This window comes from Sturnus vulgaris, chromosome 2 (assembly GCF_052056855.1).
Source record: "Sturnus vulgaris isolate bStuVul1 chromosome 2, bStuVul1.hap1, whole genome shotgun sequence".
In the NCBI taxonomy this organism is placed as follows: domain Eukaryota; kingdom Metazoa; phylum Chordata; class Aves; order Passeriformes; family Sturnidae; genus Sturnus; species Sturnus vulgaris.
In genome coordinates this window covers 70,123,037-70,144,098 of record NC_142244.1, presented here as the reverse complement: position 1 = coordinate 70,144,098, position 21,062 = coordinate 70,123,037, and the positions used below count along the sequence as shown (strand labels likewise).

Here is a 21,062-nt window from a genome sequence, read left to right as displayed (position 1 = left end):
ATCTTGAGAAAAATGTGTCAGTAGTAACGCGTAGTAAGTCTTGAAATTTCTGGTATGTAACTCAGTCTCAAAGAATTTATTTCAGAATTTAGTTGGAATTCTGTATATTCTGTATATTCATTCCTTTTTTTTTTTTTTTTTTGTGTGTAGTGTAGTGTAGTCCTAACATGTATTACAGGAAAGCATGAGTCTGCTGCTGCCCTGGTGCTTCTCCAATCCTATGTCCAGTGGTCTTTAGTTTGCTTCTCTGAAAATCCAGCTTTGCTAGTGGAATAAATTCTGGTCCAAATTGATTGCTGTATAACTTTGGTTTTGATTGTATAAAGATCTTTATATAACTTAAATACAAAAAGCAATTTAAAAAAAATTATACTACTTGTAAAATAGATCATTAGGGGTATGCATTTATAGTTATTAAAATTTTTGTAAACTAAACCTGTTTATGAAATCCACTAATGCCGTTTTTAAACTGTTTTAGGGTATAAAACATGTCGATCACTTTGGTTTTATTTGCCGGGAGTCTGTGGAACCTGGGTTAAGCCAATATGTTTGCTATGTGTTCCAGTGTGCAAGTGAGTCTCTGGTGAGTATTTATTAATGATCCCTACCATTTCATCAGAGCATTTCCAAGGCATTTCCTGAACAATAGGATCTCTGTTATTCTGCTGTGTCAGCTGAGCCTCAGTGGTCACATCTGCTCAGGTGCAGGATGTCAGCTGTGCACATGCAAATTTGCAATAGGAAATGCGTACATTCTGTTCATATACAGCCATATCCTGGTACTCTGCTGATGCATGTATCAATAACAAATAGATAAATCCCTATGGGTGTGTTTGTACATGCTGACTGTGAGCATGCATGGGCTCTGTTTTTGATTAACTGTCCAATTCTAACTTTTGAGAGACTTGGTTCCCCATTAAAAATGTAAAGACATATTGAATCAGTAACAAAGCTGATGATAAAACCCAAACATACCCTTCAGGGTAGGGTTTAAACTACTGGCTGATCCTGCATGTGTCTTAAGCCTAGGTCTGGCTTTAGCTTTTTTCCTGTAGTCTGTTTTGTTTCTCAAGAGAAGAAAATAGCAGCATCTGATCACAGAAGAAGAAAACCATAGTATTTGTGGATGCATATAACTATAAAAAAGTACACTGGACATTGTATAAAGTATGTATCAATTAAATGAAGTTCCAGATGCCACTGATTTTACTGATAACAGATACCTTAATAGCGTGAGATTCGTACAGGAAATAATCTTGACTATTCCATTTTTATTTTAAAATGGTGACACTTTAAAAGAAGTTGTTTCCTGTTCTGAAAGGTGTTTGTTTCTGATAGCACTGGTAACAGCTGCTAACTCTTTCTCAGATAAACTTAAAAATCACTTTTCTGACTGACTGTAAATGTAATTTCTTAATCCTCTGACTTGCTTGAGAGTAAATAGATGAACATCAATAAAACTTTGAACAGCTCTAGATGTGCAGCTGAGGCTGCATTTTTGTCAAAATGGGAACTTGCTATGAAATCAGCTAATTTCATTGTACTAACAGAAAAGTTACATCTGACCTATTGATAACTCTGATCACGCATAATTCATAGGCTTAAGTGGTGTATAAACCCCCCATGTTTTTATGAACCTCTTTGCTTGTTCTAGTACTGATATGTGTGGTTATGCCCACTCTGCAGTATGAAATAAACATTCCTGAGCTACTTTCAGATGCAATCACTCAGATCCTGGTGGCATTTTGACTGTGGCAGGGCAGAGCTTTCCAGACATGCTTAGCACTGTTCTGTGGATCTTGCATTGGAGAGGGGTTGTAGCCAGCTTAAAAAACTTACCAGTCCATGTTGCAAGATGGACATTCACTGTTCAATGTTCTTCTTTATTGCTAAGAAGAGAAAGCACACAGAAATTATTGGTAATGCTTAAAACCATGAGGTTTAAAGCAAACAAAACAAACCTAGACATACTGGGACATAAACTAGTTCAAATTTCTACATTTGGGTTCCATTTCTACTTTTTTTTTTTCCCAAGTGAGAGGCCCTCAAAAAAGTCTGTATGTTTTTAATGTTAAACTGGATGATTTTGGTCTCAAATATTTCAGCTTGCTTCTTGCTGCTTATAAAACAAAATAACAAGCAGAGTGAGGACCTGATTCTGAAGAAGAACACTTGATTTTGTTCCTAAAATTGTTCTCAAGCTACTGTCTCCCTCTTTCATTGCTGATGCTGGGACTGAGCAAACAGCTTTTAATGAGCATTGTATTCCCCTGAAATGCAGAGAGAGGAACTCCAAGTGCTTTGTATGCCTGGTCTGGGAGCTTATTTGAATGAATGTGGAGAAATGGTGTGAGCTCAAGATTTCTTAGGTACAAGTTGAGCTTTTCTAGTGCTGGTGTGTGGGAGCACAGCACTGCTGCGTTTGTGGCAGCAGCAGAGAAAAGACCAGGGCAGACTGCAAGGCAGGCCAGCAGCACTTAAGGATATGTAGTGATGGTAATGGAGCTGCTGGGCAGCCTGGCATCCAGGAGAGAAGTGAACTGCTGTGGGGAGCTCCTGTCTGGCAGCAGGGATGGCTCTGTGGGATTGGTGCTAAAACGGTTTAGTGGTGAGAGGACAGAGGTTAAGAGGGAACATGTTTATAGGAGAGATTTGAAGCTAAATAAATTAATGCTTTTTATTTAGCATGTATTCAAGCCAAAAATTCTCACTTGCAACCTCTTAAAATAGTGGGTGCTTTCCCAGTGATCTTGAGTAGTTGCAGTTAGACATCAAAATGACACTGTCTGGCAGAACTTAAAGATGGTGATCATCTCCAGAAAAGGCAGAAAGCTGGGAATTCAACCTTGATCTCTTTAGAAAACAGCAAATGGGTTTGTATGGTTTTGACTTTTTCTTTAATTGTAAAACACCCGAGATGTGATTTATAAATCTAATTTTGGCATGCATTTTTCTTTATTGCTCTTTTATCTCCTTCCCATATAGGTTGATGAGGTAATGCTGACCCTGAAGCAAGCCTTCAGCACTGCTGCAGCTCTGCAAAGTGCCAAGACGCAGATTAAACTGTGTGAGGCCTGCCCTATGCATTCATTGCACAAACTTTGTGAAAGAATTGAAGGTAGCAGCTGAGTTTATCTTCTGATTGTGCTTTGCTGATTTTTCTAGATGAATAACTTAGACGATGTAAGAGCAGAGGGAAAAAATACCCCGGTATGCAATTCTTACTCTCATTTTGCATTCTCTGTATTTGGGTGGTGTTAGCAGTAATGATGCTGCAAAAAAATATAGTGTAGCTTCTGTTATAAATACATACTCTTTCATCATCATACCTTTCTTGATCAGAGCAGCAAAACCCACCAGCTGACCTTCCATTTGTTTGTTTTATTTTTTTTCCTCTCAAGTTACATGCTTTCCAAATGACTCACAAAAAGATAGTCATGATCAAAAAGGATCTTTCTTTCCTGTGTGTTCCTTCTTTCCTGCATGGGGTTATTTTTTCCTTCTTTGTGTTTATTCCTTAACACACTTCAAAATCTAGTTGTATTATGGGAAAATAAATTATTAAGTTAGGAGATTAATATCTAATAAAGAAAGTTAAGGCAACTACTTAACTTCAAGTATGAATAGACAAACTTTAGTACTCTTTGGAAGTGAAGTATGCCAGAATGCATATAAAAAATCTTACAAGATAAAATTTTCTAAAAAAGTTAGGATCCTATTTTTATAGTCACTTTGCTATGTGTCCTTGCAAAGTATTGTATGCAAAAAAAAGCAAATATGTTACAAAAAGCAAATAGTCTTGTATTTTCTGGTGTGGTTATGGTGGTGCTTGATATTTAGTTCTCCCAGTCATTGAAAGTCACTGTTGTCAGTTGCTTCCCTCTGGTGGATGAAATGCCAAGTGTAAAATCCTAGCAAGGTGAAATTTTGCTAGGCTGTGACTTAACAACAGGTATTCAGAAGTAGTAAAGCTAAGCTGGGAAAGTTTTCTGTAAATTATAAACTACACAGGCTGCTGTATAAGGTAGTGGAAGTAACTTGAAAAGTATTCAGTATCAAAATAAAATCTCTCTTGGGGCAACAACTAGAGTACTGTAGTAGTAGTTTCATAAACTTTCTATTTAGTGAATGAAAAACTTATTTTAGTGTCCCTTTTTAAAAAATCCATCTTCTTTGAGTCTAGAAGTTTAGCTAAATCAAACCTAAAGCTGTGTGATTTTGAAAAAAACCTTTTCTTTGTTCTGATTGCAATTTTCTATGAATGATATCTACTTTAGATGGGAAAAAAAAGTCTTCACCTGGTTCGAGGGATTTGTTTTCACTCACATTTTTTGTAGCTTCCAAGAATTGCCTCTGTGACAAAATGTGCACTTTATTGAATATCAGAAATTCTTTCCTTTATTCTTATGGCTTTTATGCTGTTCTTGCTTTTAAAAGTGTCTTCAATTCTCTGGTATGACCTCTACCCTATCCTTTCCTTGGGCAGAAAGACATCTAAATTTTTCAGTTAAAATCATCTGAAAACTCCCAAGTATCTCCCCCATTATAACCCTGACCTGTTCCTTTCTCGCTCCTCTCCGATACAGCTGTCGGGCTTCCAGCTTTCAGTGATCTCTTGGAACTAGGACAGAACACATTGGTGGGGCAGGGAGCACAACCTTTTACCCAGGAGCCAGCCACCTAGCTGCTGCTGGTTGTATTTTTTGCTGTTAAATAAAGGAGACAAAGCCATGCGGTTTAGCAAAACCTCAATTATTCTGTATCACGTATATACTGGGCATAGAACTGTCATACATTTAACCTGTATAAACTCAAATGAAGGTGTATATCTTCTACTTCATTTTGCTCAAAAGTGTTTTGAGAGATCATTTGAGAATCTTTAATGGTCCATTCTTTTCCTAGGACTGTATCCACCAAGAGCCAAACTTGTAATTCAGAGACATCTGTCATCCCTAACTGACAATGAGCAAGCAGACATTTTTGAACGTGTTCAGGTAATTCCTTAGGCGCCATTCTTCCTAATTTGAAAAAGTCCATGATAAAATGGACTAGGTATTTTTGCTTTTGATTTATTTGGTTTGTTGTGTAGTTGATCTAGAATTTGCTATTTTTGCAACAAAAGTCATGCTGAAATAGAATGTTCCAACTTAACCTCATGTGTGATACACTGCTATTGGAAAAGTTTTGTTTCCCAAATTTGCTCAGATACTCTGTGTTCTTACGTAAGAGTATATTTTTTATTCTGAGCTTAGTTTTTCATCTGTAAACACATTTCCCTGCTTGAAAATGATGTTGGGAGTAGGATGAGAGCAGGAGGGACATGCAGGTATCAGGAAAACGTCCAGTATTTTCAGACTTTGTCTTTTTTGACTTACTTTGGCACAACATTCTGATGTAAGTCGATGTATTCTAGTGGATGAAGTATACAATGATTTAGGCTTCCAAAGGCTGTGCTCCTCTCTGGATTCCTAAAGAATAGAGTGGCTTGGTTTCCTTATGCCATTTAGAAGGCTGTATAGTAACAGACAGTCTTAGAGAACAAAATGTACAGACATAAGGCTCCCTTCTCTCTACAGCCTGCAACATTTCTCAGTTTTTGTTCTATCTTGCTTAGGAGTGTGAAGGCACACAGATTTTGACATAATAATGCTCTGGCATTTGCTGTATCAGTATTTCAAGGAATACCTGCATAGGAAGGAAAAATAAGCAAATCATGACTTGAAAGACAAACTCCTTTCTTTGCTGTTACTGACAGAAAATGAAGCCTGACAATGACCAGGAAGAAAATGAGCTTGTGATCTTACATCTCCGTCAGCTCTGTGAGACTAAGCAGAAAACGCACATCCACATTGGTGAAGCACCGTCGGTAAAGCTTAGTTTTGTATTATTCCTCCACCCCTTCCCACCCTATTAAAATGCTGTCTTAATTACTTGTAAGACCACTGCTAGTTTTCTACAGGAGTACCTGAAGCAGGGTATTATAATTAAGAAAGGAGTGTACAGGAAAAGAAATCTGATTTAATTTATAGTGGCTCACCTGGGTTTTATAAGTTGAGGAGACACGAGAGGAAGAAAGACAACCAATTAATTTTATGTCCGTATTTCCTTATAGCGTGAGGATAATTCTTCTTTTTCTTTCTCCTTTAATCCCTATGCCCAAGCAGTAATATCTAGGAAGAATAGGAATGAAGAGGGCATTGGTTTTAGTTTAAACTATGAATTTCTAAAGGAATTGGGCGACAGTATTGTTAAATTGGTGTACTTTTACAAGATAGTCTTTGGGATGGAATATGCCTTTAACTAGGGTTTGGATTTGTTTGTTTGGGAGACTGTTTTGGTTTCTTGTTTGGGGATTTTTTTTGGAAGGAGGGTAGTATGTTTGTGGTGTTTTTTTAAATAAGGCCAAAGATACTTTGTCTTATGTAACCTGGTTCAGGTCTAGTCTTTGGAAATAGTCTTCACAAATAAAAAAATAATTGCCAAAGCTAAAGAGTGTCCTTGCTCATTTCAACAGGTCATTTCTAACAGTGCAATTCCAGAAAGCACCACCAGTGGTGGCCGGTTTAAACTTGACATTCTGAAAAACAAGGCAAAGAAATCCTTGACTAGCTCTCTGGAAAATATCTTCTCAAGGGTAAGTTTAACAACTCATTATCATAAGCTGTCCCAGATATCCTTGACAGTAAAGACCTATCAGATTTTTCTTTGTTTTGTCCTCAGTCTGATAAATGCTTAATGAAGCAATATCCCTGTTGTGAAATCTGAGAGTTACAGCTGGGTTGATTGTGACTTAGCATTACTAGAAAGTTTACTGTAAGGCCATACATATTGAGAGGAAAAAAGACAAATTTCTGAATAATGAACATTCATTGTAGGTGGCAAGAGACCCAACTGAGTGTTATTGGATATGTTGTTTCGGAATAAACTTCAATCAGGATGGTTGCATGATTCCATAAAGAGACACTTAATTGGTTTTGCAAAGTGTGAATAAATTTGCCTTGCATATATGGGAAATCTCTCTATTCTGAGAAGTAATACCTTCCAGCTCATAGCTACAATTGCTCATATTAGGCACTAAGAATCTTTAGAAATTTGTAACAACGTTCCTTTTGCAGGGGGGAAAAAAAGCAATAGTCTTAAAAAGTGAGTTGATCTTCATTTTGATGTTCCTAGCCAGATATGATGTGAAATTGCAGATTATCACTGGAACTCTCTTACATTAAGTAGTCTTTTGGTAAAGAACCCTGAATGGCAAGTTTTGCTTAGTGTCCTCCACTCAGAAGAGTGAGTCAGACAACAGGCATATAGAGAAGTATCTGAAGAAGGCTGTGTGCCTGGGATGCAGTCACTAGTGTCATTACAGAGGAAATGTGATGAGCTGAGTGGGGGATAATTTGGACCAGTGACATTAAGTTCCTTCTGCTAGCAACTTCAAAAGCACTAAATTTCACTTGTCCTACAGCTTACACGGACGTGTCATAAAGTAACCTACAAATGTAGGATGCCATGGATCTTCCCTATAAAGGAAACAGAATACTCTTAGCCAGAGAGAATCCTTAGAACTTACAGATAGGTGTCCATTTAATCTAGGACTGAAAGTAGCATTAAGCTCTCCTGGTCAAATTTGACCTCTCTTGTGTGATTCGGGTAATTTCAGCAGTTTGGAATATTATCAAATAGTGACAGCTATATTCATGCCTTTGATGTGTTGTTTCTTTTCCACATCTAAGGGACATGTGACTGGCAAGTGATCTAGTGGTGGGTCACTAATCCTGCGGTGGCTCTGGAAGAAGATCACTGAAATAAAGCTTTTACAGCCATGGTGGCATTCCAGTCATGTCAAAGAAAAGTTATTTAGATGAAATACACTGCTTAAACTGAAAAATCTCTGAAGGGAAGTTTCTTATATTAGGGGTTTTTGAGTATAGTATGTTTCTTCTCACCGGGGCCACTGAGGCATGCTACATATTATAATATAAGGCTCGACCACAGCCCATGATTCAGTCAAGAGCAGAGGACACCTGAGTCTGAATTAGGGCCATTTAAAGTTTGCTGTTTATGAAGCGGATTTGTGGTGGTCAGAAAGGTAGTCTCATCTTTACCTTGACAGCAGTATATTAGGAACAGCAGTATATGTTGCAGTGAGTCATGATACACACAGGGGTTCATCCTTGCAGCTCCACCTAAAGGTTACACAATGCAAAACCAAGAAAAATTACTTGGAGTGCAGCTCAACCACAAATTGTTTGTTTAAAGCAGGCACATACATACAAGTACCTCTGTGTAGGTGTGCTGTGTGTTATGTGCATACATGTGATACACAATGACTGTAGTTCTTATTGTTCATCAGGCTATTACAACAAGCCTAACACATCATGGTTAATTCTTAAAGGTATTGAAGCACTAAATACCTATTGGTGTAGTTGTTTTTCCTTCCTTAAGCCAGGTGCAGATGGTATTAATGCAATAGAGCTAATTTTGCCATCTTTATTTAAAAGTACATTTAGTAACAGAGAGACCAAAAAAGAAATTAGTTTAGTTTTGGTTTTTTTTAAAGGAGCATTCAGCATCTTTGTATAGAGAAAAATTTTAAAATAGCAATTAGAAGTCAGTATAAGTTGGGGAGTGTTTTAGATAGCCTCAATCTTAGGAAAGTTAGAAAGAAAGAAGTATGTAGTAACCAGTATCTAGGAACACTTTAAGTGGATGGCTTTTTAGCTAGGTAAATAGCATCAAGTGGCATTTTAAGCCACTCACTACTTGCTTTAGGAAACATGCTGGTTTCTGTGCCCTGGCTTCACATAGTCCCAGAGGAATGTCACTTCTTCACTTGTTTGTTTTGCTGGACTTATCTTATTTTTGTGAGGTTTGGACCAAAAACAGGCATCTTAATGAGGTACCTCAGAGGAATAAATATAACCTTTCTTTGACCTCTTGAACAGATTTCCTCTACTCCATGATGCACTAACCTCTTCTGTTGTTGTTCTTTCTTAACCAAAAAGTCCTTCTTACAGTGCCAAAAGTGTACATCTTCAAAGGTAGTGAGAAACTTCCAACTTATACTTTGCTCTTGGTTTTTTGAAAGGTTCAGTGAAAAGATGCTTCAGGCAGAGTATTTATTGGTAATGCTCTAAGTTTTGAAAATAACTCTTACCAGGAAAAAGTAGGCTAAATAAATTCTGATGATGTTGGCAAAACTTCCCCTGGAGTTGCAAGCATACCAAGAGGACCTGTGTTTATAGTTTTCTTAAAACCTAGGCTATTTTTCTCCTGATAAAGTACTGAAAACAACATGTTTCAGCAGTCAGAAGTGTTCAACAGCAAACATCACCAGGGAGTTAACATTAGGAATGAAAGCTAGTCAAAGGTGTTGTGGATCTATTGCTTTTCGTTGTGAAACTAAAGGACTGTTACAAATTCAGCAAGGATCCTTTAGCATAATTTCTAGCAAATTTGCATCAGGTTTATTTGCATTTTAAATGAAGAGTCTTGTCTTGTCTGATTGTATTTGGCTGGATTTGCTGCCAAGAGAGCATTTCTCCCCAGTTTTAGTACTTTTACTCCTTTTTCCCAGGTGGATATAGTTTGTCTGTAATGTTTAGATATTGATAAACTGCATCTCATGGGACTGTAGTGTGTCAGATGCATCCATCAGGAGTAGTGCATGCACAGTACTGAAGTCTGGATTTTTTTAACTCAGCTGTTTGAGCCGACTTAACTATTTTGCCTCAGAAGTGTCAGGAAATACTCACTTGCCTCAAACAATAGAGCTGCAGGTTTAAAACTCCTGGAAGCAATGTGGGAGAAGATGCAGTTTGGCCAGCTAAAGATGTCACTTTTTGTAAAGTCTCATGCTTGACCCATGATCTGGGGTCTCATGTCAGACACGTCACATGCCTGAACTGTCCTGTGTTCATCTGCACAGGTGTTGCCATCTTTGCCTAACCTTCAGAAAAAGACCAGAGTAAATTTCTTGCCTTTTTTGTCGCAGGGAGCCAACAGAATGCGAGGCCGCCTGGGAAGCGTGGACAGCTTTGAGCGCTGCAGCAGCCTGGTTTCTGACAGAGTACGTAAGGAGCTTAGCTAAACTGGCCTTTTCATGCACGGCTGTCAGTGGAGCGTAAGCATGGCACTCTGCTTTAATTTGAAGGAAGTAGAACAAAGCAAATCAACTCACGAAACTCAAAGATGTTTCCACTGGGAGGCAGAGGGTGTAAGAAAGCTGGGATTTATGTTGACTTGAAGCTTTAGCTTTAATCTGATTGCAAGTCCTTTTTCCTACACTTCCCTTGCTTTTACAAAAAGCAAGGAATTTCTGGTTTCTGCCTTGTTTTACTGAGGTAATTAAGTAAGGTCATGTCTCAACAAAAGGAAGTGCTCTGAAGGTGAAGAATCTTTTCTGTAAGTAATATTTGCTTTAGGGAAGTAAGAATTTTTGACCTAAGCCCAGCTGTTGGGGATGCTGTATGGTAGCAAGAGGGCGGAACTCTGTTCACTTTCTTTTTATTTCCTGTTTTTAAAGTTTTACTTCACATGAGGATTGGTTACTGGTTTTCCCAGGAGGTGAAGATTCTGTTATGGTTTTCCTGCTGCAGTTACTCACAAACTGGCTGTGCAATAACAGTCTCTCTTCCAGGATGTTGCTGTGACGGTACAGGAAGTATGCTCGCGATATGTCGAGGAAACTAGCTAAAAGCAGTTTCCCTGGCCTTTTCCATTCCTGTGTTTTCCCGAAAGAGACAGAGGTCTGGTAGCTGGAATGCCAATCCCTGTGAGAGGATGCCTGGAGTAATTAGTATGTTTGTGTTGCGCATAGAGTTTTATTCCTCTCTTCGCTTTCACTTTTTGGGAGAAGGACGCTGCTGGTTTGGAGCGAGCTATCAAAGGATGTCTGGTTTGGGTGATAATTAGCATACAATAGGCCATGACCCAGAAGGGGGAGAGGCTTTGGTGCCCCGGCGCTGGCTGCCCGTGGGTTAAGCGAGAGCTCTCGTAGGGGCACTCGGGCCTTACTCCGCCAGCACTTCCTTTCAGGACACTTCTCCGGGCGATTCCCCGCCAGCTACTCCTCCGGCGTCCCCCGTGTCCTCGGCCTGGCAGACGTTTCCCGAGGAAGGCTCGGACTCCCCTCAGTTCAGGAGGCGTGCTCACACCTTCAGCCACCCGCCCTCCAGTGCCAGGCGCAGGATCACCTTCCAGAACGGCAGGTCCCAGAGCGCCCGCTCCCCGCTGCTGCGGCAGAACTGCGTGGAGGCGACCAGGTGAGTCCGGGCGCGCCGTGCCACCTGCCCGCCGTCCCCTGCTGTCCCCCTGCTCCAGCCTCACTCGCCTCTCTCCTTCTGGAGGCTGCAGCAGCCCTACTGCTGACACAATACGTAAGGAGCTTGGTTCAGGTTGGTTTCTGCACTTCTCCCGGGTTGGTTTTTCATTTATTTACTTGTTTTCAGCCTGTCTTCTCAGCCTCTGAGTAGTTAGGTACTTTGCAGTAACTCAATTGTCCTTGAATTAGTGGTTCGGGGGAGGCATCAATCCATCAAACTGATGATTTGGTCAGATGCCAGCACCAATCTGTTTATTTATTTATTTATTTGTCACCTCTGAGCTGAGCCTTTTTGGCAGTCCTGTTAGTCAGACCCTTTGGAAAAGAGACCCTCAGTGCTTTAAGCGGCAGAGATGGCAGCCTGAAACTTTTATGCCAGGATGAAAAAGGCACTAACAGCTTCAAGTGTCTGTAGCTATGTTAATCAAATCTCACAGAGAGTATATCCAGAATTAAAACTGGTGAGGAGTGTTGCAAAAGGACATAAAAGTTAAACACATCCACTGAACTGTGAGGCATGTGATTTCCCTATTTGCCTTTCTTCAGAGCTTCCCTCTGTAGCTTCCCTCTGTAACTTCTTTCTGCTTCCTTTTTGGAGACTCTCCAGCTATTAACATATGGAACACAGTTCCTTCACTCAGCAGAAGAGGTCCCCACAGCTCATTGTGGGCCTCTTTGGTTGTGCCTTCTTTTTCTCCTCTATGCTGGCTGTAAGTGACTATACAGACTCCAAGCCCTTTACAAAACTCAGGTCCAGGTTTCACTCAGGTGAATTTTTTTCTGTTGGAGGATCACATTCTCCAACCTATTGTCTCTTTCAGTGCTTGGCTATAATTCTATGTTTTGTGGGCTCTTTCTAAAAATGGCTTTAAATAGTAATTTATCACCCGTTTGATGTCTACATTAAAATATCAGCATGAATGCAAAAAAATTTATTCTGTTTTGGGAGAATGGAATGGAGTGAAGGGTAAGAAATTAGCCTTTCTTACCTTGTGTCTCTAGAGAGATAAATAATGTGGTTTTTTCTGAGATAAACTTTTTTTCCACTGATTGTGTTGTGTGGAAACAGGAAACTCTGACAGTTCAAAGTGAAGGACTTGCTGACTACATTACTTTGTAATAACTTGTAAGAAGTCACTGATTAAGTGGCATCAGCAGATTTTTAGTCAAAACAGTTTGTAGCAGCATGGTACTAAGCTGGGATTTTTCATTCTTTCCTTTTGAGGATTAGTCATAAATGTTAAGCAAAAGAAACTGAATTTATTTTCATGTCCCCTCCAATACTTGTCACTACTACTAAGTAATGTTTAACTGTGGAATAGGACTACCTTTCTTAATTTAATTACTTCACAAAAATTTATCCAGAAAGACTGCATTTAAATAATCTCTGCTTCCTAATGTGTTGTTTACGAAAGCAAAAGAAAACTGAAAGGGAAGAAACAATGCAGTTCATATTATTGGAAGAAGGTTTCTGAGAGTATTTTCTGAATGTTTAAGAGATTCTTTTTTCTGCATTTGCTTTGGGAATAAATAAAGCTAAAGAAATAAGGTGGTCTCCCTGTTCTGCAATGTCATTGAAAAGTTTTTAATAGAAATCCTCTATAACAGCAAAATCAATATCCCCAGGGAAGCAGCCCAGGAGTGCACATGGTACATTTTATTTTCTGGGAAGCAAAGCTAATGTAAGCCAAGATGAGGTATTTGGCCAGAGTCTCTAGTCTTGTGGTTTTGTTGTTGTATCCAAATCCGTGCTGACCCATCTGCTGTGTTCTCTTGTTGCCTGCACAGTCCTGTGGTCGGGGTTCGGCGCGCTCTCAGTGAGAGTGAATCTGCTTCACCTGGTCTCCCCTCCTCTCTCTCTGCCCCTTCTTTCCTGAAAACCTTTTACCAGGGCTCAGGAAGGTTGCTCCAGCATTCAGAAAGTGACCTTTCCAAGAGGTGAGAGCATTGTCTCCTGCCTAGTTCTCCAGTGCCACTAGCTTAACAGCAGGATTCCCAGTGGAATGCAGCACATGGCATCTCTCCCACTCTGCCTTGTGCTCCTGCATTTCTAACAGACTTCCGTGATGCAAATGGGCAAACAGGCTTTTGGATAAAAAAACCTGTTAAAACTAAAGGCTTCTATGCTGACATCAAGTAGCTGTCACCTATTTCTGTTGCAGTGTTGCAAATCTGCTGCATTGGTTTGTCACATGAAATGCAATGGATTTTAGGAGTGTTATGCCAATTTAATGCTTTCTCTGCTGAATGCAAACCAGCATGTGTTGCCATGATCACTGGCATGTGAAAATAAGAAAAAAGCAATGGGAAGACTGTACAGTACTAATGTGGGATGCCTGTGCATGAGGAAGGGGAAGCACCAAGTAAACTGGATGATACTAACTGTGAGATGTTTGGAGAGAATTAACAAATAACTTCCAGTTGAAGACAATTTGGGAAGAACCAAAGGTATGACAAGTGACAATAAACTCCCAAACCTGTCTCTTACAGACTACCTCTAAATTGGGTTCCAGTCCAGCTTTGTTTCTGTGTTCCCTTTAGATAGCAGAGTTGGTCCAAGCTGAACCAATGCCCAGCTCAGTTTGTACAGGCAATGGATACCATTAAACTCAGCTTTCCGGTTTGGGGAATGAAGGATTGAGTATTGTATGAAAACTGTATTTTAATGCCAGATAATTCCAAACTGAAATTTCTGAGATTGGAATTGGTTATGCAGGCAGGTCAAGGTACTGTGTTTCATTATAGTGGAGTTTTGAACTCTTGGGGTGGGGAGATCTTCAAAGATTAATTCCCAGAAGACCACCATGTTTCTACTTAGGTTTTACAGTATACACATTTCTGATATCATTTGATCTTTAATTTGTATGGAGACTCTTGTGAAAATGGGATCTCATTAGCTGTAGGTCTTTCTGGGAGCAACTGGGCCCAGACTGTCATGGAGGAAATTGCAATAGCAAGAGTGCACTGTTAGCATCTAGTTGAGTTTGTGATGGGAATAAAACAGATATAGTCAGAAAGAAGTGCTGAGTGAATAACACTGATGTGATAAGGGTCACTGAGGTAATCCATCACATCCAATGGCCAATGGAGAATGGAATATATTGTCCAACTGACAGTGGCCAAAACATGCAAATGTATGTTATGCCATCAGGTTTAGGAGTGAGAGGAAGTTCTCATTTTTTGCTCATTTTTTACTAATTTTTTACTCATTTTTTGTGGTTTTTTCTTGTGGGTTTCTTCTTTGTTTTTTTGGTGGTTTTTTTGCCTTGGTTCTTTTTCTCAAGACAGGAAAGTCCACCATCTATCCCAGTAGGATCAGTGTGAGATGTTCTTAGCATTCTCATGTGAGTGAGTGTAAATAGGTTGGAATTAAGCACGGTATGTCAGTGCTTTGCAGTCTGCAGACTACAAACTGACTGTTAGGAACCCTAATTAAAACTTTGGTGCATTTTCCAGAATAATCCTGGTTGCTACACATTCCTGAAGTGTAGAATTCCTATTACGCTGCAGAAAAATTCTGTAGGGTCTCACTTCTTTATCATATAGCTTTGAGATTGCACATGATGCAGCAGGCAGCTTTTCTTGGTGTTCTGGCAAACTTCAATGTGCAAGAGCAGAGACAGTTTTAGCTGGAATTAATTTTAGAAGGTTTTTGAATTGTAGCAGTCAGATGGGCTTATGCAAAGAAAATGCTACAGAACGGCATGGAATTTTTTGTTGGGTGTTTTTGGTTGTTTTCTGTTTGCTTGTCCGTTTTCATTTGTTTTTTAGGGCTTTTTTATTGAATCATAGAATGGTTTGGGTTGGAAGGGAACATAAAGATCATTTAGTTACAGCCCCCAATACAGTTCCTTTCTTTAAGGAATGAACAGGATAGAAAATTTTGGCATCAACATGGTCTTTATAGGTGCCTTCAGAATGTTTCTATGGCGTTGTCAATACATTTCTCTGGAGAGAAGGCTAGGATGGAAATGCTCTCCACATAATCTTGATTTTTGACAAGTATGCTGTACAGCATTGGACAGAATTGCACATAAGGATTTAAAATATCTAGTCAACATAAAGGCAAACAAGGTTTATTAATATAAACAAAGAAGCAGCACATTTAAAAATGGAGCAACCTTCAGTGTAGGTTTGACTAGCCCACAATTTCTCTGTTCATTGTGTTGCTGTGCAAGGATCATTTAAGCTGAATTTGAACAGATTCCTTTTTTAAAAACAGCTTCGTGTCTCATGAAGGAAGTAAAATAATTGAGAATATTCTTTAAACAAAATGGCAGAAAGTAATTATTCAGAAAAAAAAAAACATATGACAAGAGTGAGAACCAATAAGGGGGTGTAATCTGTTAGAAACTGGTTTTTCTTCTTCCCAGATGGGAGGAATGCTTCGTGTATTAGTCTTACTTATAGGTGTCTGCCAGCTTAAGTGCTGGGAAGCTGAATTCTGTACTTGATCTGGGGGATTTTGTACCATCTCAGCCTCCAAATTGCAAAGTAAGTTGCATTGATTCAATTGCTACTTAGAGCAATCAAGAAAAGAAGTTGCAATGAAAGCAAAATGGGGAAAAATACAAGTTGTGGCATGAGCAACAACTATATTTATTCACAAGTCATTTGGCTTTCATGGACTCAAGTGCAAAATAATTCAGGTAAGTATTATGTAAAGAGTTCACAAGAAATGGGGTAGCATTGTTTTTTTAAAAAATATCAGTCTTCAGGAGCATTTTAAAGAACAGTTCTGGGAAGAGATTTAGATAATTAAAACTAAGCAATAAGCATATTTGTAATCTGACCAATTTTCTGAGATTTCTTCTTTCTTTCCTTTTTATTTTCTTCCCCTGAACTAGCTGTCTCATCTTCATGCTTTGCATGACCTGATAGAATTGTGAATGGATGAAACTGAGTTGCAGTTACCTGGGATAATACCTTGCATGATCAGTACTCTTGAATATTTGGGTCATTGCTTGGAACAGCTTAAGGATGAAAGTAGACACTGAAATAATTGAGGCTTTATATTGAATTTACAGCTGTTCATTTTTTATTGTATACAAGCTGATAAATGTGTTTTGATTTCTGCTTGGGTCAGAAGTGTAGGGTAAGTAGCTCCTCAGAGAACCAATACTCTCCAAACTGAGTTGTGATGCATATGTCTTAAATACAGAGTATTGCATTGTTATCTTCTTCCAGAGATTCTTCCACTAGGTGACCTTGCAGCATGTTTCCCATGTAGACAAGCAGTTGTCCACCTAAGATGTCTGGTTAGGTGATAGTGAAATCTCCACCCTGCTTTTCAGTAGCAATGACTGAAGTCTATTTAAGAAGTTGTTTTTCTTGTTTTGGAGATGCTTTGACTTAATCTCTCCACTCATATTAATAAACATCTTTTGTGGGAGCTGATAGCTAATTATTTTTCTTTACCCCCACCCTGTTTAGAGAAACTGGTTTTTGCACCAGCCTCCTGAATCGTTACATTAGGGCAGGAGACACTACCATTTTACTCTGACTTCTTCCTGCTTTTGCTCTATAGGGTATTGTTTCACATCTTCAGATCTGATTCTAAGCTAGAAGTTGTCTGTCTTGAAATGAGGAAACTCTCTTTGCTCCCTTTCTACCCTGCCTTTCCTAAATCTTGGTGTTTTCCTGGGTTAATATGACAAGGTGTGTTTCTGAACCTTGCAAAAGTTTTCCTCTAATCACTTATTGGACAGCTCTTTGAAAGAGAAGGTGATTAATATTAGTTGCTTAAAGTGACAGGAGATTTTTGTGAAAGGAGGATTTAACAACTAAAATACAGGTCTTCAGAACTGTATGATTTGCACGCTTCATGAGGTAGAGTATGTGATTAGTTCATCCCAATGTAAACTCTGTGACTCAAATGGTGTAAAGAGGCTAGTTTCATACTCAAAAATAGCCACCTTCTTATTCTGACTTTTCTGTGAATTTTGCTACTGTAAACTGAACACTATTCCTAGGACTGTCTAGAGGTGCAGCAGCTGAACATAGATTTTTGTACATAGCAGTAGAAAAGAACTTTTCATTCCCTTGTTACATAGTGTCTGTTTAGTAAGCCTTGGAATGACTCAGTTTTTGTGTTATAACATGTGATTATATGTAAGACTTGAAATAGTAAGAAGTAGTTCTGTTACAGGTATTTATAGAAACATAAGTTAGGGTTATATATATATCCAAACTCAGTATCCCATTTCCAAGAGCTGTTGGACTGAAATACCCTGGAAAAACAGCACCTATAGGTTCAGAATTAGTGTTATAGTCTAAGTAGTCTGTGTTCGGCTACACAAGCAGTGGTTACCCATCATTAAGACACAGAGTTAGACAAAGAAGATTGTCACACTTGCTGTTTAGGTTAATGCAACATGGGGACAGGCTGAGACCACCTAGCAGTAGTGTGATGCTACAGGGAGTGGAGGCACTGTGGAAGCTAAATTAGGAGAACAATTCAGACTATGTGTCATTCAGGGCTCCCAGCAAGAAGCTCTGTTCTTAGAGGAGAGCAGGGGTTGGTGCCTTGTGCTGTGTGGGTGAATTGGAAGTCATGGCTATTTCTCTGCTGGGATATGGAAGAAGGGTCTGATACCTTGGCATGACAGTGAGTCCAGTTGGTCACTCAGGCTTACAAATATCAGGGAGGTCTTGTAGATCATTAGCATAGTGACAGCTTTGGTCACCAAAAAGGCCAGTCCTAGCTTGGGGAATTCAGCACATTCATTCAGCAAGGAGTTTTAGTTATGAAGTGCTGATTAAGACAGTGTAGCTGCTAGACTGGTGTGGCTGAAACTTCATAGTTATCTCTTGCAGATCTCTTCTGTGCAAGCCACATGTGGAGGGACGGACTCCAGCTGGCAAACTGCAATCACCTGTGACTGCCTCCCCACTACAAACATAGTGAACATGTTGGGTTTTCCTTTCATATAGCTTTTTAGGATCCTTGCACTATAGCATCAAAATTTATTACAGGATGAAGGTTTAAGTGTAACTACTGTTTTGATACAGCAGTTTTCCCTTTGATGAAGGTGAAGCTGCAGAAACAGCTCCCCCTGTTTGATGCTCTCTTCCTAAAAGCTTATAATTTTGCCTTGTGCTGTTGACATTACATAGAAGGATTTGTGGCAGATAATCAATGTGCCCCTTGTTATACAATATCTGTGTACCTAATTTACTACTACAAATGCAAAATTCTGAAATATTTCTGAAAGTGGATCAAGTACTTATGAAAGCTAATTTTCTTTTTCTCTGGCAGTGGTCAGTAGAAAGGTGTACTTGGTGTGTCCTCCCAGTAAGCTTTCCTGTCTCCTTTCCTTGTTTCTTCCAGCAGCATAAAATACTATTAAAATTAATGTGCAATTGTATTTCTATGTGGCAGCTGGGGAGAAGATCTGCCCTCTGCAGTGTGTCTGTTCCTACAGCTAATGAAACATGAGGACATGTGTCCCCAGTTATCCAAGTGAAGCATCCATTTCTTGAAGCTTAGGAAAGAGACTATATGAGAAGGCTGAACGTTGTCTCCAATTAAATATTCACTTGTGAGCTCAGCATGACATTTTAAATGACACTAAATGGAGTGTTGTGCTCCACTGGAGCACCATCTCTGCTTTAAGGGGTATTACATCAGATTGCTTCCAGAAGACTGATCTATGGCAAAACAAAACCCATTGCTATCAAAGTTAGAGGCTAAGTATTACTGTGTTTCTCTCTTATCTTCTCAAAAAATTAAGCTTTTATTCTGAGCTTCCAGCTGAGCCCTGTATGAATGCTATGAATGCTTCCTGGTGGTATATAGTGCAAACTTCACAGCACTGTGCTACAAGAAATCAATTGGGCACTTCAATATTCAAGGTGAAGCTCACACACAGCAATCTTTGCCTTCTTAAGCTTCCCCACAAATGCTCCTGCAGGTTTGGTTATGCATTAGACAAAGTTAATAAAGGGTTTGGTTTATTTTTCCTACAAGGAATACTGACTTTAAATACCCCATCTGCTTTCTCTTTCCTTCAGTGATGGGGAGGGAAAGAAAAGAACATCAGCCTGCAGCAGTGAATCTCTAAATGCTGCGGGGGCCACGCTCACACCTCGCCGCATCTCCTGGCGGCGGAGAATATTCCTGCAGGTAGCTTCACCTATGAATAAATCTCCTTCCAAGATGCAGCATCCAGGTCTGTGTGTGCTTTTAAAGAAAATAAACAAGCAGTTGTTAATTAATACTGTAGTGAACTGCAACGTGTGATAATATGAAAGGGAGAAGGGAGTCAGTGTGGTACAATATTCATGCTAGAACCTCGCCAGAGATCATTTGTGCTCATTTGGCTTTAGACCATTTAGATTTTTGTTGCTTTAAACAGAGGATTTGGGCATCAAAATTAAATGAATTGCAATCTGCCATAGCTGCTGTAGCAAGGAAATTAAGACAGGTGTCTTGCTGACTAAGATATTCTTTTTAACAGTTAGAAAAATTTTACCCTGACATGTGTACATAATAGAAGTGTTTGCAGAAAATGGTAAATTTTATATCTTGTCCTTGTAGTACACATAGCACCTGTTGAGTGTGTTAATAATTCTTACAGCTTTAAGCCTTTCAAGGTAGAAACCTCTGAAATAGCTGAAATTGTGCTATTCATAAAGTTCTGTTTGGCTGGACGTAGGCAAATGACAAACTCTATATTTAGAGTGCTATAGCACTCTCTGTAGTGCAAGTTAGCAGATGGAAAAAAAAGTATCTTTAATGTTGAACCCGTGGTAAATCATAGCAGTAAACAAGCTCAGCTGTAAAGGAGGCTTTATGGATAAATGTCTTGTGGTAACTGGAAGGAGCTGCAGGGGAAAGGTTTGAAATTCTGGGTGACCCTTTATCTAACTCTACTTAATTTAAATATAACTTTATTAATGTTAACAAAGCACTTTAAAAAAGTAATTCTCTACTGTTGTACTGCATTTTCTCTGTCTTTGGAATCAGGAAATCACTGCTGAATGTGAAAGACAGCTATTTTTGTTCTGCTATGACATAGATTTTCATAATATGTCAAACAATCTGAGTTTCCTGTAATAGCTTTCTGATTCTTTGCAGATGGTCATGATGGAAGTGAATTGTTACCCTTATCCCTTCTTGCTCCACCCCTGGAGGAGGATCCTCTTGTTCTAGTACTGCAAAATGAGGATGGTCCAGATAAAACTGGGGAGAGGAGAAACTCAGAAGAACTACAAAGTCTGTGGAAAAAAGCCATCCATCAACAAATTCTGTTACTTCGAATGGAAAAAGAAAACCAGAAGCTGGAAGGTTAGCTATTTAGAAAATACCCCTAAAAGCTGTTGCAGATTCTGCTGCCTGAAGATGAAAATTGTTCTGGTGTTGGGCACCTCAAACAGAGATGTGGTTCTCTTACTTTTTAATTAACTGTGCTAGAAAAAACTTGTGTTTTTGTAGTCTGGTCTCACAGTCTACCAGGTTCTCTGTCTATCTGACTTAAAATGAGTAATCTTAGTGACAGAAGAAAGTGATAAATTTTCCTTTTTGAGTGCATGTTAGATAAAGGATGCTGCAGTCTGTGTTGTATCTGTCTGAGTCTAGGAGTTCTAATGTGAAGTGGAGTGAGGAGAACAGGTGCTGTGTGAACACATAGGTATGGTAAAACCTTACCCTTTCTATCTCGTTTCAGTCCTTTGCAGCTCATGGCCTTTCTCTCCAGGCTTTTTGTTCTTCATTAACCACATCACAGTGGTAATTTATTAA

At 39.2% G+C, this 21,062-nt stretch overlaps 1 protein-coding gene across 4 annotated transcripts in view; it reads left to right on the top strand.

Annotated features, from left to right (window-relative positions):
- TBC1D4 (TBC1 domain family member 4) overlaps nt 1–21,062 on the top strand; it is a 97,242-nt gene that overhangs the window by 59,936 nt on the left and 16,244 nt on the right. For 3 of the 4 annotated variants that reach the window (XM_088159750.1, XM_014870962.2, XM_088159751.1), the window contains exons 4-12: nt 479–583; nt 2,986–3,118; nt 4,903–4,994; nt 5,756–5,866; nt 6,515–6,634; nt 9,992–10,066; nt 11,035–11,261; nt 19,334–19,491; nt 20,400–20,609. In XM_088159750.1, the coding sequence (XP_088015876.1) occupies nt 479–583; nt 2,986–3,118; nt 4,903–4,994; nt 5,756–5,866; nt 6,515–6,634; nt 9,992–10,066; nt 11,035–11,261; nt 19,334–19,491; nt 20,400–20,609 (1,231 nt within the window). Of the gene's footprint in view, nt 1–478; nt 584–2,985; nt 3,119–4,902; nt 4,995–5,755; nt 5,867–6,514; nt 6,635–9,991; nt 10,067–11,034; nt 11,262–13,108; nt 13,259–19,333; nt 19,492–20,399; nt 20,610–21,062 lie in introns of all 4 variants that reach the window. The other variant, XM_088159752.1, reaches the window with a different exon arrangement.